The sequence below is a fragment of the Poecilia mexicana genome, unplaced genomic scaffold, assembly GCF_051168715.1.
Source record: "Poecilia mexicana isolate PSO_F unplaced genomic scaffold, ASM5116871v1 scaffold_5, whole genome shotgun sequence".
Classification (NCBI taxonomy): Eukaryota; Metazoa; Chordata; class Actinopteri; order Cyprinodontiformes; family Poeciliidae; genus Poecilia; species Poecilia mexicana.
Window position 1 is genome coordinate 14,920,403 of NW_028263374.1, and position 16,574 is coordinate 14,936,976.

The window sequence follows — 16,574 nt, forward strand, 5'->3', positions numbered from 1 at the left end:
TAACTTCATAGGAATCTCAACAATATTCTGTAAATCATGTAAAAACTCCCAGAAAACATAAACTAATAAGCTGTCTGATCTAAGCTTTAGTCTTTGCCCTTCCGAATATGTGACAAACCTCATTAGCTTTTATGTTCAACTAACTGTAACAGTGAGAGTTAACATTATAGGCATCAAAATGCTAAGTGAAGCCTTGTAAAAGCCTAAAATGTAATCATGGGATCTACAAACAGCCGCCTCCACATAAAGAGACTGAGTGATTACAACTTTTATGGAAGTTTATTAGAGAAAACAACACTTGAACACAACATTTGTTTTATCTGTCTACCCGCCCATCCAGCCACCTCCATTCATTCATTATTTGCCCTGAGTGATATTTTACAGCGCTACTACAGGAGGAAACGCAGTTGTCCTCTTTTTGCCCGTATATACCTTCATTATTATAGGCGCTGATCTAATAAAAACTAAGCACAAGTGTTTTAATTCAGATATCGAACAATGGAATATGTGAACAGTAACATGAATTGTTTTTCAAAGGGATATTCCCGGCAGTAAAAAAAAAAAATATAATTTTTCCAGTTCTTGTCCAAAGCAAACAGGTCAGCAGGAACACAAACCCTAATCACAAATGCAATTTGTACTGAAAACTAGTCTAGCTCTAAAGAAAACACTCCGTGATAGAGAAATTCATATTTTAAATAATCTATTTTATTTTTTCTTCTTTTAATGCGTTAACAAACTCATTTAGGGAATCTGTACTTTTTTCACTTGAAAGTAAAACAAGAGGAAAAACGTGTTCAGCGGCTCGTGCGCGGTTGAGCAACTGCGGCTGCGCAAGAGTATAAAAGTCAGCGAGTCGCTGGTGGGAGCATTGAGAGAGGAAAGTTGAGCACCACAAAGATGATCTGGATCGTTCCTGTGCTGGTCCTGCTGTGTTTTCTCCTCACACACCGCTGGAGGTAAGTCAGTCTGAGCTCTGAACAATTAACAACTACAAAGATGACTTTGCATAAGAAATAGGCTGTCAGAAATATCTGTGTTACACGTGAAAGGTATAAAATGGAGAATCTATGTCATATAAATTAAACTATGAAGTTCAAATTTAAGGAATACAGACAGGCTACAAATCAGCTTCAAAACGCCTTTTGCCTCAAGCTTTTATTTTTGTTTTCATGTCGTAATTAGGCATAATTATTATCTACTAATACAAAAGAATGCGGTTGTATCACATCTATTATAACGAACGAAACAAAATGACAAAATGCTATGTGATATTGGTCCCAAGCTCACGTGTATGATGTTCTCCATTTCCTTTCCTTTAGATACAAGGCTGAGCCGCCTCTGGACAGAGGACTGATCCCTTGGTTGGGTCACGCACTGGAGTTTGGGAAAGATGCAGCCAAGTTCATAACCCGCATGAAGCTGAAACATGGCAACATATTCACCGTAAGTAAAGAGTTTTAAACTCCTCAAAGTCTACTGTAATGTGACAGCTGGATGTGAAAGTCTGCAACAAGTGAAACCTGTTAAATGTTCTTTATCTGGAGAGAAATCAAAGTTCAGCTGCATAAAAACTAACCGGGGAAGTATTGAAATCCTCACCAGGAGTTATTGTGAGGTAGATTGTGGTAGATTGTGGTAGATTTTGTTTTTGTTGTTACTCACTCACTGTAGATCATTTTGTAGATGAGGTTCATTCCTGTTAATCTGGAAAAACCTGCAGTTTTGGGCGAGTTTAGAGGTTTTATAAAGAGAAGTGAATGTTGGTCATGTTTTCGCTGAATGTTTTTGCTTTCCGTTTCTGTCATTTCAAATCTACCCTGGAAGAGACCAATTTTACCGAGGACTTTACTCCAGATCATTGTAGAACACATTTTATATTTTTGTAACAAAATGTAATTAACCAAAAATGTACAAAAATTTTTTTTTCTTATTCCCTAAAGTAACCATAAAATACCAGGTGTCACAGAATGTGTTTTAATGGGAATTTTAAAATCTTCTCATCCGTTCTGTGGATGCGTAGGTGCGTGCTGCAGGCCGCTATGTGACCTTGCTGCTGGACCCACACTCTTACGATGAGGTCATCAATGACCCAGATTCGCTGGACTTCGGGCGCTACGCTCAGGTGCTCATGGAGCGCATTTTTAACCTGCGGCTCCCTCTTCACCAGCCAGAGAAAGCCAAGGCGATGATGAAAAGGTAATTGTTTATTGGCTCAAGCCGGAAACACAACTTTAATTTCATTTTCATCTTTTCATCACCGCGGGTATTCCCCTTTATCTGCTTCCTGTTTTTGTTTTTCTTCTTTTGTCATTATCAAGTTTTTATCAGTATTTTTCTTGTGGCTTTTAAGTCTCTTTCTGAAGGGAATTAAACATAATGAAAGTATTTTTTTCCGGCAGAGCTCTTTGGCTTGTTGCACTTACCTCTTGCCTAATGTCAGCCTTCTTTTCGCCATCTCCATGATTATGCTTTTTAACTTTACTATCAGTCTGTAAGGCATTTTTACAAGATTCCCTGCAATTAACCCTTTTCTGCTCTCCCCTTAAACATTTTGTGTCTGCAGGCACTTTATGGGAGCGAGTTTATCAACGCTCAACAGCACTATGAGTCGAAACCTGGAGACCTTGCTGAAAACCGAAATGCCGCTCAACCAGAGGAACTGGAAGGAGGAGGGCTTGTTCCAGCTCTCTTACAGCTTGCTCTTTAAGTACGAAAAAAAAAAAAATGTCTTCCCACACTCAAATACTCTTGGCTGTTGTAACAGGAATGTGACTAAAGACCCTTTCAGTTAAACAGTTTACACACCACTTCATTTGGAGGTTTTTTTGTTTGTAAGCATTGCTGGAGAAACGCATTGAGGTCACCTTTCCGGCTCAACAATCTTGGCAGATGGACGACATGTTTCAAACTGTAATTTTACTACAGCTGCTAATTAAGCAAAAGAGGGAGAAGGTCACACGAAACAGTGTGCGATTGTTTCCTTTCGTACATTTGTGCCAGCAATTCGGAGATCCCGCACATCGACGAGGCGTGCGAGTGGAAAAATTCAAATGAGATGCGTTGTTCATCTTTTTTTTTTTTCTCTCTCTCTCTCCGCAGGGCGGGTTACCTGACGCTGTTTGGAGGGGAACAAAACAACAACAGCACAGATCCCTCAAGAGTTTACGAGGAGTATAAGAAGCTCGAAGGCGTCTTATGCAGTCTGGCGAGAGGGACTCTGAGGAAAGGTAAAGAGACCCACTGGATCGCTTTGGAAAGCTCCTGAAACATTTAGCTCAAGGAAATGAGGTGCTTCACAAAAAGTATTCCTAAGCTTTGAATTGTTTCGAATGTTGCCACATTAGAACCTCAAACTTTCGATGTAAATTTAACTGGGATGTTTTTTTTGTTTTTTGTGGTAAGCCGAGAGTTGAGCCATCATTATGAAGAAGGGGGGAAAAATGATTATTATTGGTTTCCAAAAAATTTTAGTCCGTACCAGTTTTGCACATGTTTGAATGCATGGCAAAAACATTAGACATATTTAACAGCTTTTCCTGCCTTTCTTCGATAAAGCTGAGGTTGTCCTGTCAGCAAATTTTCTCACCTAAGCCGAGCATTTCTGCAGCTCCTCCAATGTAACCGTTTCTCTATTGGCTGCTTCTCTGGCTAATGCTGTCTTTAGTAGGCTTTCTGCTCAGGAGGTAGCGCCAAGTCTTTGTAGGGGTGCATTTGTGCCGTACTCTTTCCATTTTTAGATTTGGATTATAAAACAGTGATCCCTGAAATCCCTTACAGCCTAGCTTTTGTTTACACTTCTTCATAAGTTTATCCATAAGCTGTCTGCTGTGTTCCCTGTTTGTCATAATGCGTTTAGATCACTAAAGTTCTTTAACGAGTGTAATCTCAATGAAGTAACTGGGAATTTGTGGTTGCAAGGTGAGAGAATGTGGAAAAAGGGCAAAAGAGACTAAGTTTGGTGAAGCTAAGTCAATAAAGGAGGAGGAGTTTTGGCAGTAATGAGTAAATGTAGTGTTTTGGTGTTTACGTCTGTCACCGGTTAGTGCAGTTTGATATCATCAAAATATACTCTTAGATTTGTTTAGAGGTAGCTATGATGAGCTGCTCTTACTCAGCTGCTTACATAGTGTCTGAGTCCCGTGTGACTAATTTTGCTCCACTAACAGTGATGTAACTCCTAGCTGTCAAAACAAACACTGAAATCCCTCTGCTGTTGTTTCTTCTCATCCCCTCTTTTGTTTTGGAGATTTCCATCATCCATCCGCCCTCACTGCAGTAAAACTTCGCAATGTCACTGAGTCGGGCTGCTTATGTTTTTCTTTTTGTTTTTTTTTTTGTTTTTTTTCTGTGACTTACTCGCACGCTCACGTTTGCTCTGTTTATCTGTGCGTGACAGAGGAGAGGAGGACTGCACAGAGCATTCAGAGAAAGCTCTGGGAGCTGCTGGCTCCAGCAGGCCTCACAGAAGAGTCTGGGTCAAGCCCTTGGCTCCACGCCTACAGGCGGCTCCTGAAGGAGGACGGAGTGGACGAGGAGATTCAGAGCAGGGCCATCCTGATGCAACTCTGGGCCACGCAGGTGAGTCAGCTGGCGTGGGATTGGCATTCAGTGAAAACAAAGCCTGGATTTCTGACTGTGATTATGTCCGTAGGTTAGAAAAACCTGCTGCTCTGTCACATTATCATGACATAACACTGTCTTTCTTTTCTTATGTATTCTGTTTGTTGTCTCCAAAGAAAGTGATTCTCAAAAAAAAAAAAAAAAAAAAAAGGAGATGCAGTTTCCCTTTTAGTCACATGGTGGTGCTGTTGTCGTTTGATACAGGACAAAACTGTTGGCACTTGATGTCAGTGTTGAGGAAAATCAGCTTCTGGAGCAGAATCAATCGATTTTCTCTTAATCATGCCTGATTGTTCAAATACATACAAATTAAAATTTCCTTTTCAATACATGTATCAGAATGAAGAACTTCCACTTCCTCTGATCTATAAATGTATCAGCCAGATTGATTCTGATCTCTTGTGCATCTTTACTTAAACATTTTGACATGAGAATGAATACAAATGTGTTTAATGTGTCTAAGGAGTATTTAGAAGAGCACAAATGGTTTACGCTGTGATATGTAACACTAAAGATGTTCCTGGTGGGTTTTTTATTTTTATTTTTTTTACCATGATTACAAAAGAGAAAGTCTGCCCCAGAAGCTGTTTCTCTCTGATGCAACTCTACTGAAGAACCTTTTCCTCTTTTTATATGGTGGTCGTTAAAAAAACAACAGAATTTGCAGCTCAGATCTCAAAAACAACCAGAAATCACTTTTTAGTCAAGAGAAACCTTGCAGCTGCAGCTCTACTTGTTTCCAGAACATAAATACTTATGGATTAGCCTTTAGATAAAAAAATAATAATAATAATTAAAATACACTAAATCACAGCAGAGAGAGAGATGTTTCCTATTTTAATCTTTCTTTTTTGTACGTCCATGTGAAATTTCTACTACGAGAAATACTGATAAGTGAAAAAGTGATTAGATTTACTGCTGCAGTTCTGTTTTCTAGCGTGTGTATTTTAGTCACAAGCTTTGCCGTGGCGCTGAACGTCCTGCCCTTGAATGCAGGCAGATGGCAGGGGACCTCAGGTTTCCACTGGCTTTCCTTTTTAAGTAAACCATTACTGCACTGGGCTTTGCCAGAAGTGAGACAAACCAGAGCATGGCTCTCCTCTTCCCAGACACATGAGAGGAAACCGTTCTTATCTGTCTTCCAGCACTAAAAAAAAAAAAATCATTAAGCTTTTCATGTAATTAAAAAAAACTAAATTTAAATAAAGGCTGTGTTCTGTCACGACTCCAACCAGAAGGTAGATTTTTAGATCTGTGGATGTCACGTGATGTTTTTATTTGCCGTTACCAAACACCCACCTGCGCCGTCACTATGCAACACCAGAGTGGGGGATCTTATCACACCAAGCTCATGTGAGGGTTTTTTTTTTTCTTTTTTGTCTTTGTGTTTCCAGGGAAATGTTGGTCCTGCTGCATTTTGGCTTTTGGGCTACTTGTTGACAAACCCTGAAGCCCTGACGGCAGTGAAGAGAGAGTTTGGCCAGATTTCACAGATGGCGAGTTCAGGGACTCCTCTCATGGACAAATCCACCAAGACCCCAGTGTTTGGTGAGGGCTTCATTGTTGTTTTAGTCCAAATTACTTTGTATTAATACCTCTAGAAACTTTTCATTTACAGCAACAAAACATGAGCATGTTTTATTGGCACGTTATTTGACAGACCAACCAAGAGTAGTGCGTATTTGTGAGGTGGAAGCAAAATTATGCAGGATGCCAAAAATGTGCTATTCATTCATATTCAGTCCCTTTCACCCCACAATAGATTCCTGCTGACCTGCAAAAATCAACATTTCAGGTTGGGAGAATCTGTTTATAGAACATCTATTATTCATGCACTCCACAAATCTGGCCTTTATGGAAAAATGGCATGATTGTAAAAAAAAAAAAAAAAAGAAAGAAAGAAAGAAATCCCCGTCGCAGTTTGTCACAAGCAGTGAAGGAGACCCAGCAAGCATAGAAGAAGGTAATTTGGGGAAATGAGACTAAAATGAAACTTCCAGACCTACATAAAAACGCACCATCCCCACTGTGAAACAAAATGGCGGTGTCAGCATGATGCTGCGGTGATGTTTTTCTTTAGCATAAATAGGAAACGGAGCTAAAAAAAAAAAAAACAGGTCAGGTCTGGAAGAAAACGTTTTAGAGGCTGCAGAAGATTGGAGGTTTACCTTCTACCTGCACAGATATCATGAACGTGCAGCTGAGTGTAAATATGAGATCAAAGCACATGTTCATGTAAGAGCTGAAAACTGATCTTCACAGATGCTCTCCAACCAGTCTGACTGAGTTTGTTAAAGAAAAATGGACCTTCAGTCTCTAAATGTTTAAAAACTGATACAGACAGGATACGTGTACCTTCTTTGAAAATGTTAGTGGTTAAAACACTAAAAATGTGAAAAGGTAATCAACACTTTTGCTGATTCTTGTTATAGCCTGCTAACTGTGTGTTGCAGGTGAAAAATAGTGAAATCCATTGGTTTAGTCGCAAATATTCATTGTAAAAGACTAAAAATAAATAAATACATCTGTTTGTTTGCATAGTCATTTAGATTTTTTTGTTTTCTTTTTGTTTGTTTTTTCAGACAGTGTCTTGGAAGAGACTCTTCGACTCACTGCTGCCCCCTTCATAACAAGAGAGGTAGTGCGGGACAAGACCCTCCACATGGCTGACGGTCAGGATTACCTGCTGAGAAAAGGAGACAGGCTGTGTTTGTTTCCCTTTGTCAGCCCTCAGATGGACCCAGAGGTCCACCCCGAGCCTCAGGTGTGTTTCCAGCTTCTTTCTTCCTTCTCCACTAGTTGGAGGCAAGTTTTACGGTAGATGATATCAAGAGTGGTTTATGTAAGGTGCGCACAAAGCTGACCCTGAACGGCCCAGTGAGAGGTCAGATCCAGAGCTCTGGGCTACTCAGGGATTATCAGAGCATGAGAACAGAAACAGAGCTAATAGGCGTGGGAAGGACACTGCAAGTCCGCTTTGAAAATATGTACAGAAAATATATAAGAGCCCACTGCACCGAACCCCATTGAAAACCTCACAGTTGTTCTTCCAAATATTGATTTCTGAACTGTACCTGAGTTAAAAAATTAGTAATGTTGTTTCTAAATGAACATAAACTGGGGTGGGGGGTTGCATTATTTGAGGTCTTAAAGCACTGCATCTTTTTAATTATTTTCACCATTTCTCATTTTCCCATTTCCAATTTTTGGTTGGAATTTCAGGGACACATTGTCAGAAGTTCACAGAATAAAAGAACAATGTTCATTTTACTCAAACATATACCTATAAAAAGTAAAACCAGAGAAACTGATCATTTTGAGTGGCCTCTTAATTTTTTCCAGAGCTGTATATCCACTGTCAAGCATCACATTTAGTCATGTTTTTATTTTTTTTGGGTGATTTCTTGCATCTAATATCTGCTTTGTTCCCCATCTAGAAATTCAAGTTCAACCGTTTCCTGAATGAAGATGGATCTGTGAAGAAGGATTTTTACAAAGGAGGAAAGAAGCTGAAATATTACACCATGCCCTGGGGTGCAGGGACCAATGGCTGCGTGGGGAGGCAGTTTGCCATCAATACCATCAGAAAGTGAGCGCCCTGCACATATTTCATCAAAATTATTGCTGCTTCGAACTCGAAAGTCCTAACTACGTTTCTCGTCTGTGTTTACGATTCAGATTTGTTTACGTGCTGCTGACCAGCTACGACCTGGAGCTCTGCGACTCCAACGCTCAGCTTCCAGAGAAAGATGCCAGCCGTTACGGGTTCGGGATGCTGCAGCCTCAGGGAGACCTGCTTGTCAGATATAAACCAAGAGAAACGCGTTAAATTTTAACCATTTCGTCGCGAAATCATTGTTAATATTGTCAATATAATTTTTGTACGTTTGTATTTATTGCTGTATGTGTTTATAAGAACATTATTTTTTCTATCAATAAAAACATGATTAATGTGTTTGCAGAACTTTGTGAGTGCTTCTTTTGTTGGTGCTTCAGATATTTTAGTCTGCCTTTGTAAGCAAGCAAAACAATAAAAATGGTAACAAAATGAAATCGCAGTTATTTGCTGCTCGCTTTCTGTCAGGAAGCTGGGGAGTTCTTCATGTCGACTGCAGAGTGAGTGTAATGAGGGCGGCGCTTGTCCAGTAAACAGAGCTGGTCTGGTACTGGCAGAAACAGGCCTGCTGTTTGCAGAGTGAATCTGAGTGGAACGTTTCGGTTTATGCTCCGACTCATCCCTCTTGCTCACAGGAGAGCATCTATCACAGAGCACGGCTCACAGCAGAAGCATTTAAAGAGCGACGAACACACGCAGCGCCTTGCGAATGTACGCACACCTGTTGAACGCTTGAGATTTTACATCGCAGATCTTAAAGGGTGTGAGGTTGGCCAAATATTTTCCAATTAAAATCTGAAAAGTGTGGCTTTAGCTATGCGTGCAGCCCTCTCTCTGTCATTCTTTTGTATTCTTTTGATTAGATATTTCCAACGCCATCCCAGGAGGGCTGAATATTTTAGATGTGTCCATCCTAAAACACAACCGAGTCAAATGTCTGAATTAGCTCTTCACCGTTTGTCGTGTTCTGCCGAGGCCTGATAAATTATGAATTTTACTTATTTTTGTTGGATCAGAAACACATCCAGAACATGCAGGACACCACGTCTTGAGAAGTGACTTTGGACGTCTCTGTTGTAGAACCAAAAGTCTTTCATGTTTCTACCAACTTTACACATGTAGAGACAGAACTTAAGCTACATCAGACTGGACAGAGAGCTTCTCTGAACAGTAGTTTCAAAGTAGTGCCACGGATTCCTAATAGGATTTGGGTCTGGACTTTGACTGGGCCATTCTAACGCATCAGTATAAACCGTTCCACTGTAGCTATGGACGAATGTTTCAGGTTGTTGGTCTTCTGGAAGTGCAACCTCCATCTCTAATCTAAATTCTTTGCAGCTTCTAACCAATTTATGTGTGTTTTTTTTTATCCAGTATTTACCTCTGTCCATTTACCCATGAACTCTGACCAGCTTTTCTGCCATTTGTAATAAAATCAACCTCACAACATGATGCTGCCATCATGTTTCACTGTGAAGATGTGCAGTCTTGTTTTCTGACACACATGGCATTTTGCACAAAGAACCGAAAGATTCATTTTGGGCCTTCATAACCCATGCACGATACATTTTTGATATGGGTTATGATGGCAAACTGGTAACTGCTTCCTTTCAACAATGACTTTTTACATGTTAGTTGTTCAAAAAGATCCGATTTGTGACGAGTTGTTGTCCTATTTTGTCAGGTATTAATTGGTGTTTGTCGTGCTAACCTACAAAAAATGTAATAGAAAATAAACAAGATCATAACACAGTCAAAGCCAAACCACAAATCTACCTAAAAAAAACTGTCTAAGTTTAACGTGAAACTGTTGGAGATGCACTTTATTTATAGGTCTTGTGTTACGATTATGGAAAACAGATTCATGTTTTCGCATCCACCTGAATAATGTGTAGTTGCGCCACTGCTTAAAGGCCTAATGGTTGCTCTCCTTGCATATTTGTTTAGTTATATATTAGTTAGATATTAGCCAATTCTTGGTAGGACTTATTTCCCAACAATGTGACTTTAAAGGCTGTTGGTTGCAATGGACGTTAATCCAACAACCTATCAGTTGTATTGCACATCACAATTATGCACTACTTTTCTATTTTTCATACGATCCCGATCAAATACAATTAGGTTCAGTGAGTAGGATATATGTTTTTTTTTTTTATCCCACTTTCCCTACGTAAGACGTCCCTTCTAAACTCCTTGGAAGCATAACGCGATGGCAAAAATCAAAATCCACTCCAATGATGTCCAGTAGCGAAGTAACAACGCGCAATCAGTCGCGACGCTGCGGCGCTGCGAGGGTTAACTTCACGCTGGCTGGAGGAGCCTGAGTGAAATCAGCCCCGGCAGCATCCCGTCCACAGTCACAGCCACTCAACGCTGCCAGGAAGCTGTTCAGAGGCGAGACTCAGACAGGATCCCCAGCTTCCACTCCGCAGTCTACTTGTTGATTCTCTCCAGAAGTGCGGCGGGAGGCAGACAGGACTTTTCGGCGCTGATTTTTTTTATTTATTTATTTTTTGTTTTTATTATTTGTATTGGCAGTATGTTTTCCATCATGTCTGAGCGCGGCTGATGATGCATCTCTCGGCTCCAGGCAGAGCGAAGGAGAGTGTGGCAGGCTTAACAACCCAGCCAGCATACCCATGTGGGCCCCATATGGGAAAAAAGAGGGCTGCCAATATGGGCCCCAAATGGGTTTGTCCGCGGGTTCCATGGTGGCCCCACATGGGTTTGCCCAGGTAGATTTAAATGGGTGCTGACTGGGTTTTCAGTGGGACCCAGATGGGTAACTTACATGAGCCCCATCTGGGCCCCACTTGGGAGCTTTCATGAATTTTTACCTGGGCCCCAACTGGGTCTAAACTGGGCTAGAATATGGGTACCAAGTGGGTTTGTCCACGGGTTCCATGGTGGCCCCACATGGGTTTGCCCAGGTAATTTAATTGGGTGCTGACTGGGTTTTGAGTGGGGCCCAGATGGGTAACTTACATGAGGCCCATCTGGGCCCCACTTGGGAGCTTTCATGAATTTTTACCTGGGCCCCAACTGGGTCTAAACTGGGCTAGAATATGGGCACCAAGTGGGTTTGTCCACGGGTTCCATGGTGGCCCCACATGGGTTTGCCCAGGTAATTTAATTGGGTGCTGACTGGGTTTTGAGTGGGGCCCAGATGGGTAACTTACATGAGGCCCATCTGGGCCCCACTTGGGAGCTTTCATGAATTTTTACCTGGGCCCCAACTGGGTCTAAACTGGGCTAGAATATGGGTACCAAGTGGGTTTGTCCACGGGTTCCATGGTGGCCCCATATGGGTTTGCCCAGGTAATTTAATTGGGTGCTGACTGGGTTTTGAGTGGGGCCCAGATGGGTAACTTACATGAGGCCCATCTGGGCCCCACTTGGGAGCTTTCATGAATTTTTACCTGGGCCCCAACTGGGTCTAAACTGGGCTAGAATATGGGTACCAAGTGGGTTTGTCCGCGGGTTCCATGGTGGCCCCACATGGGTTTGCCCAGGTAATTTAATTGGGTGCTGACTGGGTTTTGAGTGGGGCCCAGATGGGTAACTTACATGAGGCCCATCTGGGCCCCACTTGGGAGCTTTGATTAATTTTTACCTGGGCCCCAACTGGGTCTAAACTGGGCTAGAATATGGGCACCAAGTGGGTTTGTCCACGGGTTCCATGGTGGCCCCATATGGGTTTGCCCAGGTAGATTTAAATGGCTGCTGACTGGGTTTTGAGTGGGGCCCAGATGGGTAACTTACATGAGGCCCATCTGGGCCCCACTTGGGAGCTTTGATTAATTTTTACCTGGGCCCCAACTGGGTCTAAACTGGGCTAGAATATGGGCACCAAGTGGGTTTGTCCACGGGTTCCATGGTGGCCCCATATGGGTTTGCCCAGGTAGATTTAAATGGCTGCTGACTGGGTTTTCAGTGGGGCCCACATGGGTAACTTACATGAGGCCCATTTTGGCCCCACTTGGGAGCTTTCATTTTTACCTGGGCCCCAACTGGGGCTAAACTGGGCTAGAATATGGGTACCAAGTGGGTTTGTCCACGGGTTCCATGGTGGCCCCACATGGGTTTGCCCAGGTAATTTAATTGGGTGCTGACTGGGTTTTGAGTGGGGCCCAGATGGGTAACTTACATGAGGCCCATCTGGGCCCCACTTGGGAGCTTTCATGAATTTTTACCTGGGCCCCAACTGGGTCTAAACTGGGCTAGAATATGGGCACCAAGTGGGTTTGTCCACGGGTTCCATGGTGGCCCCATATGGGTTTGCCCAGGTAGATTTAAATGGCTGCTGACTGGGTTTTCAGTGGGGCCCACATGGGTAACTTACATGAGGCCCATTTTGGCCCCACTTGGGAGCTTTCATTTTTACCTGGGCCCCAACTGGGGCTAAACTGGGCTAGAATATGGGTACCAAGTGGGTTTGTCCACGGGTTCCATGGTGGCCCCATATGGGTTTGCCCAGGTAATTTAAATGGCTGCTGACTGGGTTTTCAGTGGGGCCCAGATGGGTAACTTACATGAGGCCCATCTGGGCCCCACTTGGGAGCTTTGATTAATTTTTACCTGGGCCCCAACTGGGTCTAAACTGGGCTAGAATATGGGTACCAAGTGGGTTTGTCCACGGGTTCCATGGTGGCCCCATATGGGTTTGCCCAGGTAGATTTAAATGGCTGCTGACTGGGTTTTCAGTGGGGCCCAGATGCCTCATTCCTGTAGGAACAATGGGGTCTTTCTCACCTAACCTGAAAGTGAATTACATTAATAGATATACAATCTTAATCAACAAACCAAAGTATTAAAATGCTTTAGCACAAAACCTGCATTAAAAAAAAAGAGATGAAAAATGTCTTTTGGTCAAGGTTTTTATTTGGTAATTTAAAATATTGTCAGTTTTTTTTAACTTGTCAATTATAAGAACTTTATTAACACAGAGCAAATGATGCCACAAGAAATGCACTGGTAAAAGAAATCTACAAAATTATTCATATTGCAGATTTGAAAATAACAAACTAGTTTAATATAACAAATGTATAAAAATAGATCTATATGTAGATATATAATTATCTATGTAACTAGATTTCTAGCTATGTAAATATATATTTATCTCTATATATATAGATCTATATATCTAGATAGTTATATTTCTACATCTCGTTATCTAGATAACTATGCATCTAGTTATGTAAATATGTATAGATACATACATGTATATAGATCTATATCTAGATATGCAACTATATAGATAGATCTGTACATCTATATATAAATACATATAAATATATATCAACACACACACACACCTACATAGCTCTTTCACACTACATTTTTGTCAAATATTTTTAATAACCTATATGCCACACTTGAAAGCTCTCATACATCATTGTAACTGTCCATCTTGGAACCTGCCCACCTGAGTCTGAGCTGGCTGCCTCCCTAGTCGCTCTAACTTTTCTATTTCCACCTCTGTCCGGGGCTCCAGTAACCCACTTCGAGTGCCTTTTCCGTATCTTTGTGTGATTCCGTGGATGGATCCATTTCTTTTAAGTGCACCTAAAAAACAAGCAAAGGTAGAAATTGCATTAGTGTTTTACTTTTAGTACAATGTAACATTAATGAAATGTGCATCTCTTCCCCTTCAAGGGGCAGAAATGCTTGCAGGGATCTGCCAAAATCAAAGCACTCTCGAGTCATTATTATTATGTAGATAGAGGTGTGCAGATCGATCAGCAATCATAAGCGGTTAATTTCCGTGAAAATGTGTTTGATTGGTGATCGCTGATCACGGCCTCTTGTTGCAGATCACCTGTATCTCATTCGCAGCCTGCATGTGCAGCTGATCTACTCTTTCCGTCACACTGCGCACTTTTTAATTTTGCCAGATAACATGTTATCATTTATGCCTAAAGTGAAAAAATAACAGCCAATCCAGATGATCGGCAGCGATGGGCCCCATGGGTGATCGGTATCAGAATTGGAAGCAAGAAACCTGATCGGAGCATCCCTAGTACACACACTATATTCTTATTGTAAATTTAAAATATATTAATGTATATAAATCAACTACTGACATAAAGGTTCTATCATGGTCTTGTATATTTTGTTAATACTGTTTGAAATGCAAACAATATTACCTTCAAATTTTGTCAGCAATCAAATCTTTAAGTTCTTGAGAGCACAGTGAAAGAATACTATGTGAATTAAACCAAAAATTGAAGTCTCAGTTTTTAATCTAAAAAAAAAAAAAAAAAAGATTACTAAAAATGAACAAAAGGCATAAGACAACCAAAATTAACAAATGTTCAAGAAAAAAAGTGAATATAAAAACTGATCTTTACCATACAAAACATCAGAGACGCAGGTCCCGGAACTTGTTTCCTATGTCGGCCAAACAGGTTGAACTGGAGGGCCAATTCAGGGGACATGAGGAATCACACAGCTTGTTGTACTGCATCATCTAAGGACCCTCCTCCTATTTCTGCAACCATGACAACCTTAAGTATAATGACAATTACAAGACAACATTTTAAAATCAGGACGCATGATACATTTAGTTTTTATTAATTGATTTGTTATTGTTTCACACATATATAGCTTATAAGCTTACTTTTATACATGGACAAAATGCCAATTGTTAATGTCTGTATCAATTTAAGTCAATAAATTTTGAAGGATTAGAAGGAAAAAGTAAAGCAAGGAGAACCAAATGGGTAAAAGAACTGAGAGCAGCTCAAATGACAACCAGGGAGAAAGAAGATCTAGAGCAGTGGTTCTTAACCTTTTTTGAGGTACCGAACCCCCCAGTTTCATATGCGCATTCACCGAACCCCGCTTCCCCCCTCCTTGCCCCATCCCTGTGCTCCTCCGCAGCACTGATTGGCTAAGCAATGTAACGTGATCCTCTGCAGCAAATGATGGCAAAGCGGCGCATCACGACTTTACACAAGTTTTTTTCCCTCCGCGGCAGAGGCTCCGCCGAACCCCTAGGGTTCGATCGAACCCAGGTTAAGAACCACTGATCTAGAGTTGTGTGTTACAGAAGTCCCTGTTCCACGTTACCTTCTACGTCGCTTTTCTGGAATATCATTATCTGTTTGAAGATCTGATGTCACTTCTGCCCTTGCAAGCCTTCTTCACGCTTCTCCATAGTAGTCTGTAGAAAATAAATTTTTAAAAAGTATTAAAACATTGGTAAATCTAAAGCTCCCATTTGCATTGACCAAACAAATGGCTAGTTGAGACCTAAACACCCACTTGTCATGTTTTTTTGCAGTGAAACGATGACAGAATAACACGCTTTAAAATGTCACTTACACAATAAAACAAACATGATTTTAAAATATTTACTACTATGCCTTCATTCTATTTAGAAAAAAGCTTTTATGCCAAATATACTGAAACCACATGGGCCCCATTTCGTGTTGCCCATTTCTGTCCCATTCTCAGTTAGCCCACAATAATGCTGAATACAGTCTACATTTAGCCCAAATGGGCTGACAATATGGGTCCCATTTTAGGTTAAACATATGGGCCTCGTGTAGTTAGCCCAGACAAAACCCATGCCCATCCATCATTACCTATCTAGCCCACAACGACACGATTCAATGCAGTTTCATGAAAGAAAAAAAAAATTAAAAATGCACAATTAATGGATCCCAGCTATGCATGCTGGCTTAATTGGCTGCGAGAAAGATTGTTAAAAACCCATGTACACAGAATGAAAGCGAAGTAGTTACTCTTTATAAATAATGTAAGTGGTTTTATCGTGTCAAGGTACTTTAAAAGCAACCTCCGCTAGCAACGTAGATTCATTAGTGAACCGATTTATTCTGCCGCGTTGGCGCTCAAATTTACCGGTGAATGGCGCCGCAGCGTATTTGAAAATGATCTGGCCCAGAACAGTTTGAAATCGCTCTGCATCCAAATATTCTTACCTCAATAATGGCAGATGACTTATTGTGTGTGTTTTACAATATTAAAAAAATCACCTAAAAGAAAAACAAACAAAAAAAAGAAGAAACAACTAATTAGGTCTTTCGGGGTACTCCGGTCATCCGAACCATTACGAGCAACAAATGTTTTAACTAACGATTTAAAATCTCTCCCTAAAATTTGACACAATACAGACAAAACAGACAGAAGTGTACTTACAGATTCTTTAGTAGAAGGCCAGCGAACCTGCAGACTCCACGCCAACGGACTGATGGGACTACGTTTGATTTTGAAACCGCATATCCATCCGCCGTTAACAATTGTACGTTCTCCAAGAAACACGAGATTAATTTTGAGAGTAATACATCGGTTTAACAAATGTAAAACCGAT

The 16,574-nt window shown here is 41.0% G+C and overlaps 1 protein-coding gene and 1 long non-coding RNA gene across 3 annotated transcripts; one reads left to right on the forward strand and one right to left on the reverse strand.

Moving 5' to 3' along the window:
- The first annotated feature begins 831 nt into the window (after positions 1–831).
- Positions 832–8,587, forward strand: LOC106931052 (prostacyclin synthase). The gene is made up of 10 exons (XM_015008975.2): positions 832–959; positions 1,323–1,446; positions 2,024–2,199; positions 2,567–2,710; positions 3,103–3,230; positions 4,400–4,581; positions 6,018–6,171; positions 7,206–7,387; positions 8,061–8,212; positions 8,302–8,587. Exons 1-10 carry the CDS (start codon positions 901–903, stop codon positions 8,450–8,452), a joined length of 1,452 nt encoding a protein of 483 aa, XP_014864461.2. The 5' UTR covers positions 832–900; the 3' UTR covers positions 8,453–8,587.
- A 4,515-nt stretch (positions 8,588–13,102) lies between these two features.
- Positions 13,103–16,574, reverse strand: LOC148159660 (uncharacterized). 2 transcript variants are annotated; one of them, XR_015762847.1, is made up of 5 exons: positions 16,403–16,574; positions 16,186–16,239; positions 15,311–15,404; positions 14,590–14,745; positions 13,103–13,804 (listed from the first exon to the last, which is right to left on the reverse strand). It is a non-coding gene; the product is annotated as an uncharacterized LOC148159660 (long non-coding RNA). The 2 variants fall into 2 exon arrangements; XR_015762848.1 differs by lacking the exon at positions 16,186–16,239.

What these genes read in the sequence shown, in the direction of transcription:
- LOC106931052 (XM_015008975.2), top strand. Translation starts at nt 901, where the DNA reads ATGATCTGGATCGTTCCTGTGCTGGTCCTGCTGTGTTTTCTCCTCACA. An exon ending in CTCCTCACACACCGCTGGAG is followed by an intron (nt 960 to 1,322) that starts GTAAGTCAGTCT and finishes CCTTTCCTTTAG; the next exon opens with ATACAAGGCTGAGCCGCCTC. An exon ending in TGCAACTCTGGGCCACGCAG is followed by an intron (nt 4,582 to 6,017) that starts GTGAGTCAGCTG and finishes TTGTGTTTCCAG; the next exon opens with GGAAATGTTGGTCCTGCTGC.